General features: G+C 44.6%; 2 protein-coding genes across 2 annotated transcripts; one reads left to right on the forward strand and one right to left on the reverse strand.

Annotated features, from left to right (window-relative positions):
- Positions 1-54: 54 nt before the first annotated feature.
- Positions 55-8,653, reverse strand: gba2 (glucosidase, beta (bile acid) 2). The gene is made up of 18 exons (XM_061287210.1): positions 8,527-8,653; positions 7,924-8,383; positions 6,442-6,533; positions 6,244-6,359; positions 5,943-6,161; positions 5,618-5,857; positions 5,445-5,547; positions 5,217-5,370; positions 4,183-4,308; positions 3,909-4,093; positions 3,727-3,831; positions 3,536-3,643; positions 2,522-2,673; positions 2,345-2,451; positions 1,900-2,042; positions 1,650-1,765; positions 1,399-1,590; positions 55-914 (listed from the first exon to the last, which is right to left on the reverse strand). Exons 2-18 carry the CDS (start codon positions 8,115-8,117, stop codon positions 693-695), a joined length of 2,574 nt encoding a protein of 857 aa, XP_061143194.1. The 5' UTR covers positions 8,118-8,383; positions 8,527-8,653; the 3' UTR covers positions 55-692.
- A 253-nt stretch (positions 8,654-8,906) lies between these two features.
- On the forward strand, positions 8,907-12,552 carry rgp1 (GP1 homolog, RAB6A GEF complex partner 1). Its single transcript, XM_061287307.1, has 9 exons — positions 8,907-9,303; positions 9,418-9,533; positions 10,318-10,451; positions 10,540-10,623; positions 10,701-10,850; positions 10,979-11,125; positions 11,193-11,320; positions 11,407-11,584; positions 12,172-12,552. Exons 2-9 carry the CDS (start codon positions 9,418-9,420, stop codon positions 12,393-12,395), a joined length of 1,161 nt encoding a protein of 386 aa, XP_061143291.1. The 5' UTR covers positions 8,907-9,303; the 3' UTR covers positions 12,396-12,552.
- The last annotated feature ends 5,446 nt before the right edge of the window (positions 12,553-17,998 follow it).

The raw sequence follows: 17,998 nt of genomic DNA on the forward strand, positions 1-17,998 counted from the left end.
GTATGCAGAAAAAAAAAATCTGAAATATTCAACCTGTCAATAACATCACAGAGGTTGAAACATTCTCTTTAATACAGCACCTTTGTTAAGTACAATTCAGTTGTAATCGTTTAGAACTGTTTCTTTTCCAATATTGAGTACCAATTTTATTGAAGGTATGTGCAATACATATTGAATTGAAGTCTTTTTATTTCCTGCCAACATTTGGTCCTGCTTTTTAATGTCGGTACTTGGAAATGAGTCCTGTATTTTTAGGAGGGGTGACTTTGTGAATCACGACGCAAGGTTCAGAGCATTCGTCGCCCTCTGCTGCCCAGAGCTTGTATTACAACAACAAAACTTCAACTGACCCCATTGCCTGTGAAGACAAAAACAAAAGTACTCTGCTACACAGTGACTTAGAAGGGATGATTGTCAACGGTCACATTTGCAATTTTAATAGTCTAATGTGCAATATATAAAGGAGAAAACATGCCTCTCGTTGGATATGAATGAGGACGGCATTCAAATAACTATACAGGTGATTTGAATGCACCGTTCAAAAGCACCTGTAAGAAGACATGTGCAAATCGACAAGGGGTTGTCACAACTTGTACACACGTTGTAAAGACAGAAGAAAAGCAGAATTCAAGTCACGCTGTCATCTACAACCGAGCAGTTGGGATTTGGGAAGGGGCCGCGGCCGGCGGAGTTTATTGACTCGCACCTTCTCCCATCCCCGCGTGCCGGCGCTCGTCGCGCAAACGGTTCAGAGCCAGCTGCATGGCCCAGATGCTGAGAGGCCTCATATAGGCCAGCGAGCGGTAGATGGCCTTCTCGCAGTAGGCTTCGGGCGTTTGGAAAGCCATGCCCAGCCTTTCCCACACCGTGCGATAGCAACCCTCGGCCGTGCGCATACCTTCCGCCAACATGCCCTGAGAGGGCAAAAGAGAAAAAAAACATTTCAAAATACTTACCGAATGTCTCATACATTGTTTTTACACTGCTAGCTTAATGCTAACTTGACGTTGACGTGCTAACGAAGCGCACCGATGCGACTTTACAGTCTTTTAGCCAACGAAGCTTAGAACATAATGGGTACAGGCCCCAGAGGAATAATCTAACAATACTTAGACCCGGATGTACCGTAATTTTCGGACTATAAGTCGCACCAGCCATAAAATGGCCAAAAAAGTGAAAAAAAACATATATGTATATAAGTCGCTCCTGAGTATAAGTTGCCCCCCCCACCCAAACTATGAAACAAAACCGCGACTTATAGTCCGAAAATTACGGTACTTTCAAAAAATGTCTAATATTGTAGTAGTAGTGGAAGTCTTGCTGGCTTGTTCCCGCACACTGAACTGCAGCGTTAAACCGTGACGCGTAAAACGTTTTAAGAGTTGCTACTACGTTTACCTCATGGATCATGGTGGCGGCCAGTCCGTAAACCACGCCGATCCAAACCTCGTCCGACTGGACGCTGGAGCGGTCGGGCACGCCCTCGGGCCGCATGCCGTTCACGGCGCCCATCTGGCCGCCGCCGAAGCTCATCACGTTCAAGTCAAAAATGGACCGGAGCGCGGCCCTGATGTTTTCCTTGGGGAAGACCTGGATGGAGAAAGGAAGTGAAAACGTTCTGCCCCGACATCTTGCAGCGTGTTAGTTACCTGGGAGTCTCCTTCGCCAAGCCCGGACGCTCTCAGGAACCATTGTCCGGCACACTGGTCGGACATGATGCTGTTCGAAAGGTCCCGCCCGCTGCTGTCGTAGTTGTAGTACTTGCCTAAAAGCACAAACCATTTCGGGATTCTTCAAAACAAAGTTGTTTGGGCTGTCCAAGTTACTAATATTGACAAATTATTAGGGCGGGCATCCATCAGGGATTGATTCCAAGCCCCCAGGAATTTTGGGTCTTACCGTTCCACAATAGTTTCTCAAAAGCGACGCTGCCTCTGTCCAAGATGTCTCTGTAGCGCTGCCGGGCCTCTTGGTTGTCGAGCAGTGTGGCCATTTTGCACATGACGCACAATGAGGCCAGCCACAGCCCGCCGCAGTACGCGCTGCAACACAGCAGGGGGACGTTGACGCAATCGGGAACCAAGACGACGCTCGGAACGTCGGTCCAAGCTGGAAAAAGCCCAATTTCCTGTTTCGACACGAGTCGTGCTTTTCCCTCCCTTGATCCCTCCTCCCAGCTAAGCCAAAGAATGTGCTGACCTTGTCTTGCGTGTCTTTGAGCGGTCTGACTTTTGGCGTGATGAAATTTGATATAAAGTGACAAACATTTTTTTTTTATTCGTGAGGTGCGACTTTTACGTTAAACTTCTACTGGGACTGACAAACAGGCTTTGTCTCCTCTGACCTTGGTCCAGTAACTGCCCATCCGTCATAAGTCTGATCAGCAAAGCCAGAGTTCTCGATCAGGCCGTCTCCATCCAGGTCAAACTTTAACTCTGACTCCATCACTGCCTAGCAGAATGAGCGCTCATCAAATCTCATGAATCTTAAGAGAGTAAAGAAAGTAAAAGGGCAGCCATACCTGGCAGATGGGCCACATGTCCTGCAGGTACTGCTGGTCCTGGGTGAGATGATAGTCCCTGTAGACCTGCAGGACAAACTTCAGGTTCAAGTCCTTCCAGTAGGCTGTGTCGTGAATGAGATAGGCGTTGACCCTTTGCCACGGCTCATCGTCTACAAAACAAGACGCAGCAGCGCCGGCGTGGGGTTAAGCTCTTCCGGGCACAACGCGGGCTCCCTCGAAGGGTAGCTGCTTTTCAAGTGCATTTTTTTTTTCTTTTCTTCCCCATCCAGTAGACTACATTTGTAACGTTTAAAGTAGCATTTACCGTAATTTTCGGACTATAAGTCGCACCGGAGTATAAATCGCACCAGCCATAAAATGCCCAAAAAAGTGAAAAAAAATAATATATATGTATATAAGTCGCTCCTGAGTATAAGTCCAGGGCTCGAAGCTTATTTTTTGCCCAAGTTGCCCTCGGGCAAGTTAGAGAAAATTTTACTTGCCCGAAACAAAATTTTACTTGCCCGAATTTTTTTGGAGTGGATTTTTACTTGCCCGACACATTTTTGCAATAAAAAAGACAACACTATAAGTTTTGCCTTCATATGCCTTCGTATCCGCCAACCGGAAACAAGCTCTGCTGGTGCGCAGGCGCAGAAGAGCCAGGGACGGGTAAGGGAGCATGCATTTAATTACGAAGCGCTTTGCCGTTATCAATGTATTGCAGACTTACACGAGAAACTAACTGCTCCCTAGAAAACAAAATGTCTGACCAGAAGCGGCAGATGTTGCGAGAAATTATGCACAAAATCGTCTTTTTACAGCTTGGAAACATGGTATTATGGCAGGGCAAGTTCGGGCAAGTGAGGGAAAAATTCTACTTGCCCGTCTGCCATCGCTACTTGCCCCGGGCAATCGGGCAATCGTTAGTTTCGAGCCCTGAAGTCGCCCCCCCCCCCCCCCACCCAAACTATGAAAAAAAAAAAAAGCGACTTATAGTCCGAAAATTACGGTACATTTGATTCATTCTACCTGGATCTCCAATGTCGTGAGGCACCACGTTTTTGGCCTTGACCGCGGCGATCCGGCCGCTCATCAGATGCAACCTCTGCGTTAAATCCTGCTGCACCACACTGCCGGCTAAAAGGAGACGGGAGTTAGTCAAGCGGCTGCAATCTTAGCCTAGCCACCTCGCACCAGACGAGAAGAAACTAAAATCGTACCAATATCGTACTGCACACTCAAGGCGAGTTTGGGCCACAGCATGATGAGAGCAAAAGAAGCGTAGAAGTGGACATCGTACGTGTTGTACATTCGGTATTCTTGACCTGAGTGACAAAAAAAAAAAAAAAGTGAGGCGACCCGCCGAGCGCAAAGCGGCTTCGGGAAATTGCTCCCCGCTGACCTTCAAGGTAGGCAAAGCGGCCATACTCTTTAACGACGGGCGGCTGAGCGGGCAGGCCGCCGTCTTCGCTGCGAACACCGCCGCTGACGTCGGCGTCCTCCGGCAGTTCCGTCCACACCGTCCCACCGTCGGTCACAAAGTACAGCTCGTTGAACAGAGCAGACTTGTACCAGGCGGGAAGCGAACTACAGATGGAACGTACGTGAACACGTCTTGGCTGGCGCCATTTTCTCGGTACAAATGAGACGCTCGAGGGCAAGGCCGCGCCAAGCACCTGTCCTGCAGTACGTCCGCTTGCCACTCCTCAATCTTCTTCTCCCACGCTTTGTAGTGTGTCAGGGCGTAATGACTGAGTGAGGGCGCCGCGTCCCCTTTGCTCCCGAAATAACGGGTGTATCGCCTGAAAGTGCAGACAAATGTCTTGCTAACGTTGGAACATGCAGAATGATGCGCTGTTTTTTTTTTTTAGTTTTTAACTGTAAAATCAGTCGTCAGAAATGACCCAAATTGGATATAAACGTCATTACCCTGTTCTTTGAATTAATAAAATATGAGTATAGTAATACTACTTTTGCCATGGCATCCACTCTAGGAAACAAGTGCATTGAAAATAACTCAGAGAAAGTGACCCAGAGAAAACGTTTCGGGTTATTTTGCGAGCCCAAAAACTTTGGATAGTCATATACATATATATATGTATACATATATATATATATATATATGTATATATGTATATATATATATATATATATGTATATATGTATATGAATATGTATATGTATATGAATGTATATATATACACATATATATATATATACATAGCTTGGTACTGTGTGATTATTATTTTTTCTTTAAATTACAAAAGAATGTTCTGTCTCAGCCAACAAATTGTTATAAATTCAATGATGCACTTTTTAGTCCGGAAAATACGGTATATATATATAATGTGTGTGTGTGTGTGTGTATATATATATAAATAAAAATAATACATAAAATGTAATATATAAAATGTAATACAATATAATCCACAATGGGACCCAATTGTTGGAGAAGTAAGCAACCCCAAAAGTTGTGTCTGTCCCTTACTGAATCAATTTTGTCTTGATTTGTACAGATGACCCAATTTTAAGTTTTTTTTTTTCTGTGTATACAAAACAACCCAATTTGGGGCATTAAGTACACCTTTTGTGGGTTATTCATTTGACCCGACGTTTGGTGTTGAATGAATAGTCGGGTTAGTTTCTTTTTGGACTTACTTTGGACCCACATGGTTTCGAAGTACATTATTGGTGCCCTTCCCTTTTTTACCTGTGGTGGTGCCGCTCGCGAGCGCCAAAGGTGATGACAGGCATGTCCCACGCCAGGCAGAACTCCAGCGTGTTGCGGCCCCGCGGCGACACGGAGCAGCTCGCAGCCAACGCCGCCGCCACCTTCTCTCCTTGGGCCGTCGGCGGGCTGGAGCCTGCGGAGAGGACGCATCTCTGGGTTGCTGAGGCTCCATTTGAAAGAGCGACGCTCTCACTGATCGACGCTAACCCGTGGGAGATTCCAGCCGTCCGTCGGCCATCAGATCGCTCCACAGGTCGCTGCAGGTTCCCTTTGGACTGAACGCGGTCCGATGGCTGACTTCCCCGTTGGGCTGAGAATCAAAAGACCATGATGTCAAATTGCCACCAGCAAAAAAAATCCACTTCTGAAAAATGTCCAACCTGCTCCAGAGCAGCGACGCATAAGGTGTAAGGGTTCACTGATGTGCAGTGATGTAGCAAGACTCCCGACACGGCCTCGCCCTGTTTTGGGAGATGAAAAGGTTCATTCCAGTGGCCCCCGCCTTTGTCGTCCTTGTGCCCGGAGCCGTTGAGCATCGTGAACATGATGGTGACATCCAGAGCGTAGTCATTCTTGTTCTCCACGTCCCAGACGAACACGACCACCGGCAGGCAGGAGTCCTGTCACAAAGCAGACGTTTGTAAACATCACAACCCAAAGTTAGTCTCGCAATGGCGACAATATCTTTCAGCCTGTTCGGCTCACCTGGTAGTCGTGAGGAATGACGGGCGAGACCTGCCTGCAGGTGAGCGTGACATTTTGCCCCGGCAGGTGGTAGACGGTCCAGGCCCGGGGGTACAGGGCATGGTAGTAAGCGTACTCGCCGCAGTAGCCCCAGTTCCAGCCCTGCAGCCGGGGAGGCCGCTCGACGCAGAGCACCTGTTGGTAAAGCGTCTGCCCGTCGCGGCGCAAGCACACGGTGAACTGAGGACGACAAACCGGAGCCTTGTCTCACGACCAGCAGGGTTGCTACGTCCCTTAGCTTCTCCGGGAACCCGTCTACTACCTGATTGGCCGTGACGGTCTTGTAATGGTACATCCCGGGCGTCAGCTGCCACCGACAGAACTCCCCCCTCCAACCTCTGGTGATGGTACCTCCCCCGATACCTCCCAGCGGCGCACCTGCCGGATGGGTCGACAACTTGAGCCGATGCATACGAGAGAGAAGCGCATGAAACGCAGATCCAACACGAGACCAACCCACCATAAATCTGCCGTAAAGGCAGCGCGCGAAACATGTCGATGAAAGGCGCCTTCTTTTCCACCTGTGTCTTTTTGTACCACCATTTTAGATACCTGCATCAGAACAATGGAACGGCACACCGTCAACAATCATATAGAGCAGGGGTGTCAAACTCATTTGTAGTCCTAGTTTCCCTCGGAGGGACGTCTGCTATATACAGTATAGGCTACAAAACAAACGGATGAATAGCTCGTTTTGAAATGAGAGATTACCGTTTTTTTCCATGTATAATGCGCAAAATTTAACAAATTTACTGTCCTAAAATCTGAGGTGCGCATTATACATGGGTACAAAAAAATATTTTATTTATTTATTTATTTATTCTTATCCGGATATGATACGGAGGCCGCCATTACAGATGCGCTTTCTTCTCTGCTGTTCACTTCAAACACGCTCCATACGAACACAATGCTCTCGTATCAGATGCTTGCTCGATCACCTGCTCGTTTGCTGTCAAAATGTACCCTACACAAATCCGAAACATTTCTTCGCTATCGAGTTTGCTAGCGCATGTGATACTGACCGGCAGAATAACATCCGGTTGTTCCCAAAGATGATCTTTTTTCTGAAATAATTTTACGTTGACGGACTTAAGTAGGAGTCAAAATATTGGGTGCGTATTATACATGGGTACAGGCTTTTTTCCAGCATCAACATGCTTTTTAGGGTGCGTATTATACATGGGGGCGCATTATATATGGGAAAAGACGGTAGTCAAATCGAACGAATGGTTATAATTTATTCTCCCTTGAACACAAAGACTCCTTTCTTCAAACAACCTGCAATAATTAACAAGTGTTGCCGTGGCAACAAAGGCCACCACGCCCTGTAGGACAAGTGACTGCAATTTACACACAGCACGCAGTTGAACTGGCTTGGAAGCAGGTTCTCGTACAATTTACAGGGCACGTGGATGACATCATGCATGACCGAAGCCCGATTGCATTAAGTGAAGAAGGGGAGGGGACATCTTTAAGTGTTGATATAAAGCCCAGGTAGGTTCCATGTGCTGCTGAGGATGATGAATTGATTTTCCATAGTACAACGTCCATTCTTGCTGGCATTCACTAACTACAAAAGCAGTGCTGCAAACTTGGCTACATTTCTGACTCATGCGGTGCCTCATTTTCAAAAGATGAATTGGCAATTTCATTCCTGCTAACAAACAGAATAATTTACTTTTTTTAACCCATTGTTATGGTTCCGTTTTTGGTTTGGACCACAAGAAGAAGAAAAACACAAGAAGTCATAAAATAGACAGAGAAAAATCAATGATCAGTCTTCTTTCATTAGGAAATGCCAAAATCTGAGATTTATCATTGAGAGGTTGCAATCTGAAGTTGTGGACAATTTAAAATTCAAAAATACCTCATTATTTATTAATCATGGACTGACTCACTGTTTAGTGATAACCTATAGTGATATATTCGAAGATATAAATACCTGATCCCAAGCCCAATATGCTCCACAATATTCTCCAGGGACACGTCCTTTGCTTGGAAAGGCTTCCTCTTCTCCTTGAACTCGTGGGCCAAACAGATACGCCACCCGGCCGTGGGAACGCCGTGCCCCATCTCCTTGGGCAGGTACCTGCTCATGAGCTCCGCCGTGGATCTGTCCCCCCAATCTTCAGTCATTTTGTTGTTGCGGTTGTCAGTCAGAGCAGTTGAGCAGCGTACGGCTACAAAACGAGGCTGTCGCCACCCTTTGTAAATACAGAGTGTTTATCATCAATGCAGCCCGATTCCTCGGACACACCAACCGGTTTCCACTCGGGGCAAAAAGCTGATGACGCCGCCTTTAAGTTGGGGGGGGGGGGGGGTTACGCCATTATAGACTTATTATAATTCACATTGGCGGTCGGCCGGGGCTTCTTTGTGCAGCCGCGATGCCGCCGGATACCCTACGACAGAAAGAGCGACAATAAAACGCTTTTGTCAGTCAGCGCATATTAAGGAATCAAATCAAAACGGTCGTTAATTTGCACGATTAGCAATTTTATTTTTGGCATGAACAAAGGGATCTATTGTCACAAACCACACGTACCTTGGAGTAGAACAGACAGGAAGCGTTCCGGGCACTCTGTTGAAGTGGGCACGGCCAAATAGCCAGGAAGTCACAACCGCGTCTGACAACACGCAAGAAACCGAGACAGTGTTCAATAAAGATTTTCAAAAAAAAAAAAAAAAAAGGAGAGAGAGAGACGGCTAAACCATGTTTGACTTAAACAGGGGTGCGTAAAGAGTTTTCTCCATACTGGTTAGCATATTCTATCAGCCACCGGTATCATGACAAGCAGGCGTGTAGATTATATACCTTGCATTCCACCAATCAAGTTTGAATATGCTTTTAATGCCTCGGAGATGAAAGTGAAGGAATACATAAAAAGCCGGAACCCCGTAACGTTACCATAGCAACACGCCATCTGCGATGCGAGTTGCTTCTGCCACGTGACGTCCATGATGGCCAACCAAAAAACCGAGTTGTAGTTTTTATCCGTGTTTTTGTTCTCTACATTACTTGAGGTGGGACAGAGTGAGCCGGTGCGGCTTTTCACGGATTATTTTTCTTACCATGTCAAACACTACGTCGTATGTTTCTTACTTTTGTCCCCAAAAGCGTATTCTTCAATGGTCTGGTTTTGGTCGACTTCGCGGACACACTTTGTTTACCGACTGCTAGCTAAACGATAGTAGGTCCGGATGAAAATAGTCTCTATGTAGAATCGAGGAGAATTTATTAAGACAGCATTCCGTTTGCTTTGTAACTCGGACGACAAACTGGAGCCTCGATTGTCCGCACCCGGACTCTACTGGGCACAAGGTGTGTGTTAAAGTTACGCGGCTAATGTAGCGTCGCTGATTTTAGCATACGTCCGTGCGCAGTCTCCACGTCCCACTCTTGTGCTTTCAATCCCGGTTATCAACTGTCTTGCAGATGATCGAGGTGGTGGCTTCCATGGCTCGCGGTCCCGTGTATCTAGCCGGCGAGCTAATGGAGTGTCTCGTCACTTTCAGAAACCCCATGTCCCACTTATCCACCTCTGCGAGCAGGTACGGGGTACCCCGGCTTGCATGTTGGCCTAAACTAGCACCGGGCTACATGGACAACCAAAATTCCAATTGAATTCATGAAGTCCCAACATTTGTAATTGTTTAAATGAGCAACGTTCTAGCCAATATGTATGTGTAGATTCTTGATTTTTTTTTTCCCTTTCTTCATCTACCGTTTTTTTCATGTATAATGCGCCCCCATGTATAATACGCACCCTAAAAATGGCATGTTGATGCTGGAAAAAAGCCTGTACCCATGTATAATACGCACCCAAATTTTGACTCCTACTTAAGTCCGTGAACGTAAAATTATTTCAGAAAAAAGATCATGTTTGGGAACAACCGGATGTTATTCTGCCGGTCAGTATCACTGCACATGCGCTAGCATACTTGATAGCGAAGAAATGTTTCGGATTTGTGTAGGGTACATTGTGACAGCAAACGAGCAAGTGATCTAGCAAGCGTCTGATACGAGAGCATTGTGTTCGTATGGAGCGTGTTTGAAGTGAACAGCAGAGAAGAAAGCGCATCTGTAATGGCGGCCTCCGTATCATATCCGGATAAAAATAAATACAAATTTTTTTTTTTTTTTTTTTACCCATGTATAATGCGCACCCCAGATTTTAGGACAATAAATTAGTTAAATTTTGCGCATTATACATGGTAAAAAACGGTAATTAGATTTCAACATATGTTTTGCCATTTCAATCTAAGCTGCTTAGACCAGAGCCTTCAAAATCAGTTGTGCAAGCCCATGTAACTCATTTGTAATTCTGTGCCCCAGTGAGATGTTGGCCTGGGCCAGCGCCCAGATCCACTGCCAGTTTCACGCCAGTGAGAGCAGAGTGAGTCTACCAAGCCGGGGCAACAAGCAGGACGTCCAGGCCAGCAGCAATACGGTCCTCGTTCCGAGCAGAGGTCGTTGAGAAACAACGCCAAGTTGCCATGTGTTTTTTTTTTTTTTTTTGTATTGCGCTGAACGCTAACCTCCTCATATTTTCACCAGGCGAGCGAGGCCAATGCGTTCTGGATACGCCGCCCAAAATCCTATTCTGTGATCTCTGTCTGGATCCAGGAGAGAGCAAGACTTGTGTGTCAATGTTACACAAAGTAAAAAGACACGCTTTCGCAATATTTGTCATGATGGGCTTCGCTTTTGTGTGGCAGATTCATACAGCGAGGTCGTACCCGTCGATGGTCCTCCCAGTTTCCGCGGCCAGGCGGTGAAGTATGTCTACAAACTGACCATCGGGTGTCAGAGGGTCAACTCTCCCATCAAACTTCTTCGAGTTCCCTTTCGAGTTTTGGTTCTGCAAGGTGGGACAATCGAACGAACGAATTAATTCATAAACAAATAAATAATTGTTGGCCACATTCGCATCAAGTGACCAATGTGCCCTTGTCTGAATGATGATTCTACCTTTTGATCCCGTTACGATCTGCAGGCATGCCAGAACCTCCATTTGCTCAGGACGAGGTAGTGTCCCCTTCGAACCCGTTCCTGGAGGAAGAGGAATCCAGCCGGAGAGACGCGCGACCTTTGGAGCGAGCGCTCGACGTGCTCATGGTCTCCACGTCCAAGCGCTGCCCCCGTGAGTTGTACCGCTTGCCGTGCAAATGAAGTGACAAACATTCACGTGTAAATTTGACCGACTCCAGACGTGTTCAACATCACCAACGTGCGAGGGAAAGTGGCAAAGTTCTGCATCTTCAAGACCATGTACAGACTTGGAGAGGACATCGTGGGCACGTTCAATTTCTCCGAGGGTGACATTCCCTGCTTGCAGGTACTTAGCAAAAGCTGCGGCGCAGGGGTCCTCGACAATACACTGCCACAAAAAATGTATTTTATTTTTTCTTTGTCTTTTGCCAGTATTCGGTGAGCCTTCAGAGCGAGGAGGAGATTCAGCAGGAGTACCAGCGGCGCCCCGGCCAGCCGCTCAGCGTGACTGGACACGGGCGGCATCTGGAGTCCTGTCTGCACACGGCCTCCAGCCACTTCTCCCTCCCCGTGCCACTCAATGTCACGCCGGGCTTCTGTACCGACGTCGGTAAGTCCGCGCGCAAAGCGAACCCGCCAAGCAGGGTCCACGCGTCTTTCGTTTGGTTTTCAGCCGGCAGCTGATGACAGTGTGACTCGTCGTTTTGAGTTTTTACATTCATTTTTGGCAAAGATCACAAATATTTTGACCGACAAAAACTCACATCAACAACATTTCCTCGACAACAAGATGGCGGACTAAGCTGTATTTTCTAGTGTGTGTCTAAATAAAGCCAAAATGGTGGCAAAGCTCTACTTTTGTCCAAACAAAACTCTTCAACTCACGTCCTTGGCCCACAGTGGTGGGAAAGCTTTACTTTGGTCAAAAGTTAACTCTTCAACTTGATTGATTATATTTACTGGATACCTTTCCGCCATCTCGTAGCATCCTGGTGCCACGGAACTATGTTGAAGCGAGTTGAGGAATTTCAAAAAGGCAAAAGTAGTGTTTTACCGCCATCTTTCGGCATTTAGGAGGCCACGATAAACCTATAATCAGGCGTCACTTTTTGGTTTTAATTGCCATCTGAAAAACGAGAGAACAACCGATATGCGGCTTGCTGTCGTGTTCCCACTTAACAAAACCTAACGTTGCAGTGACCCTGAGGTGGCGGCTGCACTTTGAATTTGTCACCGCTCGAGAGCCCGTCGATCCGCCCGTCATCCATCAGAACGAGTCGAAGTCGACGGTGTGGGCCGGCGCCGAACACGTCGAAGTGGACACCTTCAGCTGGGACCTGCCCATCAAGATCCTGCCCACCAACCCGGCCTTGGCATCCTACGAATCCCAGTTCACGGGGACCAACAGCATTAACATTTAACCGTCAACCGAGATGAAGAAAGCCTGGCCCTCAGAGTTTTGACGCGTGCCCTTTGGTGTCAGATGAACCTTTTTGAATTCAACTTTTTTGCCAGTCAGAATCCAACTTCTCGTCTGAAAAATATCCATTTATGTTAAATTAAAAGTGATTGACATTAGACATGGCTTCAACATCCTGTTTTTGGGAACACGGTACTTTACATTTCTTTGTATGGCTCACTGACGTTCAAGCTCGGTGGGCACAAAGCGGTCAGTTATTGTTTACAACCAAAAATTCGAGCATGCCAAACAAGGAATTCAACTCCGGTACATCTCGGCCTCTGTACGACATTTAGGTAGCTAGCAACATTCAGAACAATACACAAACAACGTGGCATATTACGAAAAATAAAAGAACACGAAATGTAAGGTACAAGGCGCACAGTTCCCAACCGGTAACAAACATCCCCAATGTTAAACAAAAATAATAGCAAAATAAATAAATCTACGAAATAAAATAATTAAAAGGACAAAATAGAGAACTAGAGGAAAAGCAAATATAAACCAAATAATATAACCCCAAATCGCCCAATTAGAGGTCACCAAAAATATCAAATTTAGTGTATGCGTCTGTGAGGTCTTTCATAAAGAAACAGAAGAGGGGCTTTTGTCTTTCTCCATGTTAGTATATGTGCTCTGTCTATTGAGAGTTTTATTTTGAAGGATGCTACTCAGGAAGCACTGCTTTTACTATTTGTGCTTGACAAATGTTCTTAATAAAAGCCAGGCGTTACCAATGTGTCAATCGGATTGGGGCACTGGCAAACCAACCAACGTGAGATTTGTAACGGTCGTCATTTTCTCTGTCTCCACAGTATGACTTATTTTATTACAATAACTCTGCTAGCACTGATGAAACGTTTCGCTAGCAATAACAGATTATTTAACGTCAGATTCCATACATTACTTTCCAGAATGAGTCCAAAAATAATATCGTCCTTAGTGAGAGGTACAGGAAAAACCATTCTGGTCGACTTCCAAGAAGTTGTACAGTAGTCGCAGAAGGTACAATTATTGTGGACTACACCGAACTTCAACCTTAATGATTCATTGGATGGATAGATATCATTTAAAAATTTCCACTGGACTTCTTTAACCTTGGTCCTAACCGGATATTTGATATATAAAGCATGTATTTGCATTCGTCCTGATATATGGGGCATTACCGCCACCTACTGGGTCGAAGGTTATGACGAACGATTCGGCAGTTCCAGACCTTAAAAAAACAACAACAAACAAACACGGTACCCTTTTCATTAGCCCGTTTTTCCCAGTGAATTCAAATCACCGTCTCTGAATTTTTCTTATCTCTACCTGGAGAATATTTTCCAGTCTAAATGCTATCTTTGTGTTTGGAGTTTCTCCTGCTACTGCTACATTTTCTGCTTCCAACCTCAGTTCCTTAATGCTTTGATTTTTCTCTGCTGCCTTCTCAATTATCTTTTTTTTTTTTTTTTTTACTTTTGCTACTCGTTTGTGCTGTACAGTTTATCGCGGCTACCATAAACAAAACAAAGTGTTCTTTACCCTCTATCAGAGAATCTGCCTTTTTTTTTTGTGAATCCTTAACATGTCTGGTGGAATTTAATTTTAAATCAGAGCATAAACTAATATTACGGTTGATGATATTGTGATTTACTACCTGCGTAGAAAACATTTACAAATTATCAAATCAATTTTCTTTTTTTTCCAAAATGCCCGTGGCTAAAAAAGATGTTACAAAACTAAAATTATAGGGAAAAATACCAACTATCGCCACTAGATGTCCCAATGAGTTTTTCCCTTGAGTTTTTCCCTTGAGTCCCTTTTTTGGCTTGTGTCTTTTACTTCCAAAGAGAAGGCCCTTCAGACAGCTGCAGGCACAACTAAAACACTTTTGCACCACTGCAGGAAAGAGGGACACTCAAGCAATGGAGGAAAAAAATGTCTGCACGGGTTTAAATTGATTGTATGTTTTATTGTAACAATTGAACCTGTCTCCCTGAAGTTCTTGAAAATGCAATAGGTGCAAACTTGCACGCTGCTAGAAAAAAACATCCTTGTTAGGCCCTTTTTGTGCTAAGCAATGATGGCTGCGTGTGTTTCATCGCAGGTAACCACAGCTGACAGATGAGGAACGCTAGCGGCAGGCACCGTCTTCCTCTTAACGTGTCCAGTCACTCAAACGTGACATCTTGTTCTCCAGCCTCGTTGTCATCAACACCCACACCAATTTGCAACACCATTTGCCATTGACCTTCTGACCTTTTGTGGCAGGGCTGAAATGCAGTGGTATCTTTCATATTGTTGTGAGTTCATTTTAAAGGCCAATAAAGGACTTTGCAATTAAGCAGCAGCTGAGCTGGGCACTCCTCATTCTATTCTGGCACAAAAAGAAGGAAAGAAAAATTCAAATCTATTCAGGAAAGGTCTGTTCCCAAATTGATACAAAAAGAAATTCAAATCTTTTCAGGAAACGTCGGTTCCCAAATTGATACAAAAAAGAAATTCAAATCTATTCAGGAAACATCTGTTCCCAAATTGATACTTGTTTTGTGCCTGGTGGCAATGTAGCTTTGGTATTTGCTTGTTCCCAACTGATGCCATCTTGCAGGTGCCACGTAAAAGTGAGCCGGGCCGTCGTTTCGGTGTTCCCGTGAATGAGTGAGTGGATGTCATTGAAAAGAACAATTGTGGACTCACAGAGAGTCAAATTTCTAATGAAGGAAGGTTCAGGACGGTGCTGGCCCGGCGGCGGCGCGGCAACTTTTGATAACCTTGAATGAGACCAAGACACCATGAGAGTGCTGCAAATAGAAACATTTGTTACCAGCAGCCTCCTGTCAGAAATATGTCCGGAACAAATTTAGGTTCCGACAAAAGGGAGATAAGAAAACGAAACCTAACTCACACACTCACGTACACACACGTGCACATACACACACAGTTAGTCACTTAGGTGCTCTCGTGAATGAGTGAGCGTCTGTCACTGAAAAAGACAATGGTGGAATCACAGAGAGTAAAATTCCAATTGATGAAGATTCAGGACAGCAAGGAAACAGTGCACCACTGAATGACCTTCAACTAAGACGGCCTGAACATCATGTACTGGTAACAAGGGAGGAGAGCAGAGACAAGAAAGCGAAACCTAACTGACCGATACATATTAAGGAAACGTTTGCTCCCAAATTGATACTTGTCTTGTGCCTGGTGGAAAAGTACATACTGTACTGGCCCAAATATAAGACAACCCCCCCCGTGTGTCAAAGTCAAAGAAATCGAAATAACCTTCCCACTATCCCACGGTGACAAGATACATACAAGTAAACAACACAAAAAAATACAAACAATGAATAAATAAGAGTGATGAATAAATAATAAATCCATTTTTTTGGGGTGGGGGGATCCTGAGACACCCCCAATAGCATGCTGGCTAATCGGGAGAGACGAGGGCCGCTGCCATGTGGGGGGGCCATCATTTGATCGGCTACAAATGAATGACATTTTAATCTAGCTTTTAATTCAATGCATTTACAATTTCACCATATTCGGAACTACAACACTCATTTTGCATCGCAGTTCTCTTCCCGGTGTCTCAAGTTGGGCGATACCACCCAGGCTGTGATGTACCGAAGTCAAATTCCTTGTTTGGCACGCTCAAACGTGACGAATAAAAAAATCTTGAACATAAAACATAATTCAACTGCTACAGTAGCCTATTTGTTATATATTTTAATGATGTATCATCTTTTATTTTCTGTTATAGTCACCCTTGGTCAGCGCTTAAATATAGTGGACGCGGCGGTATTCCACTATTCTGTGCGCCTGCCATTGGGCCCGGTTGGATTTGAAACTCCCGGGCTGCAAAATGGTCCCAGCACGCCACTGGACACCCCAAGCGCTTGGTTAAAAACCACCGGTGCCTTTTAGGAAGCCATCCTTCCTGCTACATGACAACCTGCTCATTTGCCTTTTTTTTTTCCGCAAGCAACCCCCCTGATGTGATGAGAAAATGTCGGCTGATTGAGTGAGCCAATGTTTTTGATCTTTCAGTCAGTCGACGTTGTCATGAGCTCATTCCACTTTGACTGATGTCGAGTAAAAAAAAAAATAAAAAATACTTTTACACATGACTTGGCTTCACTTTAAAAAAGCGAACCCGGACTTGGGAGCTTTTTGTTTGAAAGAAAAGCTTCTATAGAATGTATGATTACAAGTCATGAATTTTGAATCACTAGAGAGCTATGTTACTGCCAATGATGTCTGCGACTGTAGAAATGTCTCTGGAAGGGTAATCCAGTATTTTTCCATCATTTTCTGTGGTCTGTTACCGCATCTACAATTCACTGTCAATTTATATTCAGTTATCGCATTTTTGATTACTGATTGCAGTTTTCGACTCGATCGCTGCTGTCAGAAAAATGTTGGATTTCACTGTCGTTATTTCTACGGCACGTTACCGCATCTACAATTCACTGTATATCATGTCGATTTATATCCAGTTATTGAATTTTTGATTACTGATTGCAGTATTTTAATCAATCACTGCTGTCACAAAAATGTTGGTTTTCACTGTTGTTGTAAAAATTTCAAAATAAAAGCGAGTGATTACGATTCAGGGTTTTTTTTTCCCATCATTTTTTGACTGATTCAAAAACAGTGGCAACTAAATTGTTCGGTTCATCCTTACCACAAATATTTGCTAAATTTAAAAACAAAAGGCACTTTTTTTTTTTTAAATGAACTCTCTATGCATTTGGTTGAGTATATATATACCGTTTTTTTCCATGTATAATGCGCAAAAATTAACTAATTTATTGTCCTAAAATCTGGGGTGCGCATTATACATGGGTACAAAAAAAAAAAATTATTTTTTATTTTTTTTTTATCCGGAGATGATATGGAGGCCGCCATTACAGATGCGCTTTCTTCTCTGCTGTTCACTTCAAACACAATGCTCTGGTATCAGACGCTTGCTCGATCACCTGCTCGTTTGCTGTCACAATGTACCCTACACAAATCCGAAACATTTCTTTGCTATCGAGTTTGCTAGCGCATGCGCAGTGATACTGACCGGCAGAATAACATCCGGTTGTTCCCAAAGATTGTCTTTTTTTCTGAAATAATTTTACATTTACGGACTTAGGAGTCAAAATTTGGGTGCGTATTATACATGGGTATAGGCTTTTTTCCAGCATCAACATGCCATTTTTAGGGTGCGTATTATACATGGGGGCGCATTATACATGGAAAAAAACGGTATCTATCTTTTTTAACACTCATGCACCCCTGCCTGGGACTGTTTGATAAATCTGAACAAACAGGCATCAGAGACATCAGAGGCTGTTTGACAAAACAGATATTCAACAAGCACCTCAGTTGGAAACCCATACAAGGTCCCATACATAACCATGTGGGCTATTACAGGTGTTTCCCTGGTGGAACCCAAGAGCCTAACCAGATGAAACCCATCTTCATATGTCCATGTTAAAACCCACATGGAGCCCAGTTGGAAATGTTGGCTCAGCTTTTGTTTACATTACATTGCTAAGGTTTTATAGTTGTTCCATTTGTACAATTTGCAGC

The sequence above is a fragment of the Syngnathus typhle genome, linkage group LG1, assembly GCF_033458585.1.
Source record: "Syngnathus typhle isolate RoL2023-S1 ecotype Sweden linkage group LG1, RoL_Styp_1.0, whole genome shotgun sequence".
Classification (NCBI taxonomy): domain Eukaryota; kingdom Metazoa; phylum Chordata; class Actinopteri; order Syngnathiformes; family Syngnathidae; genus Syngnathus; species Syngnathus typhle.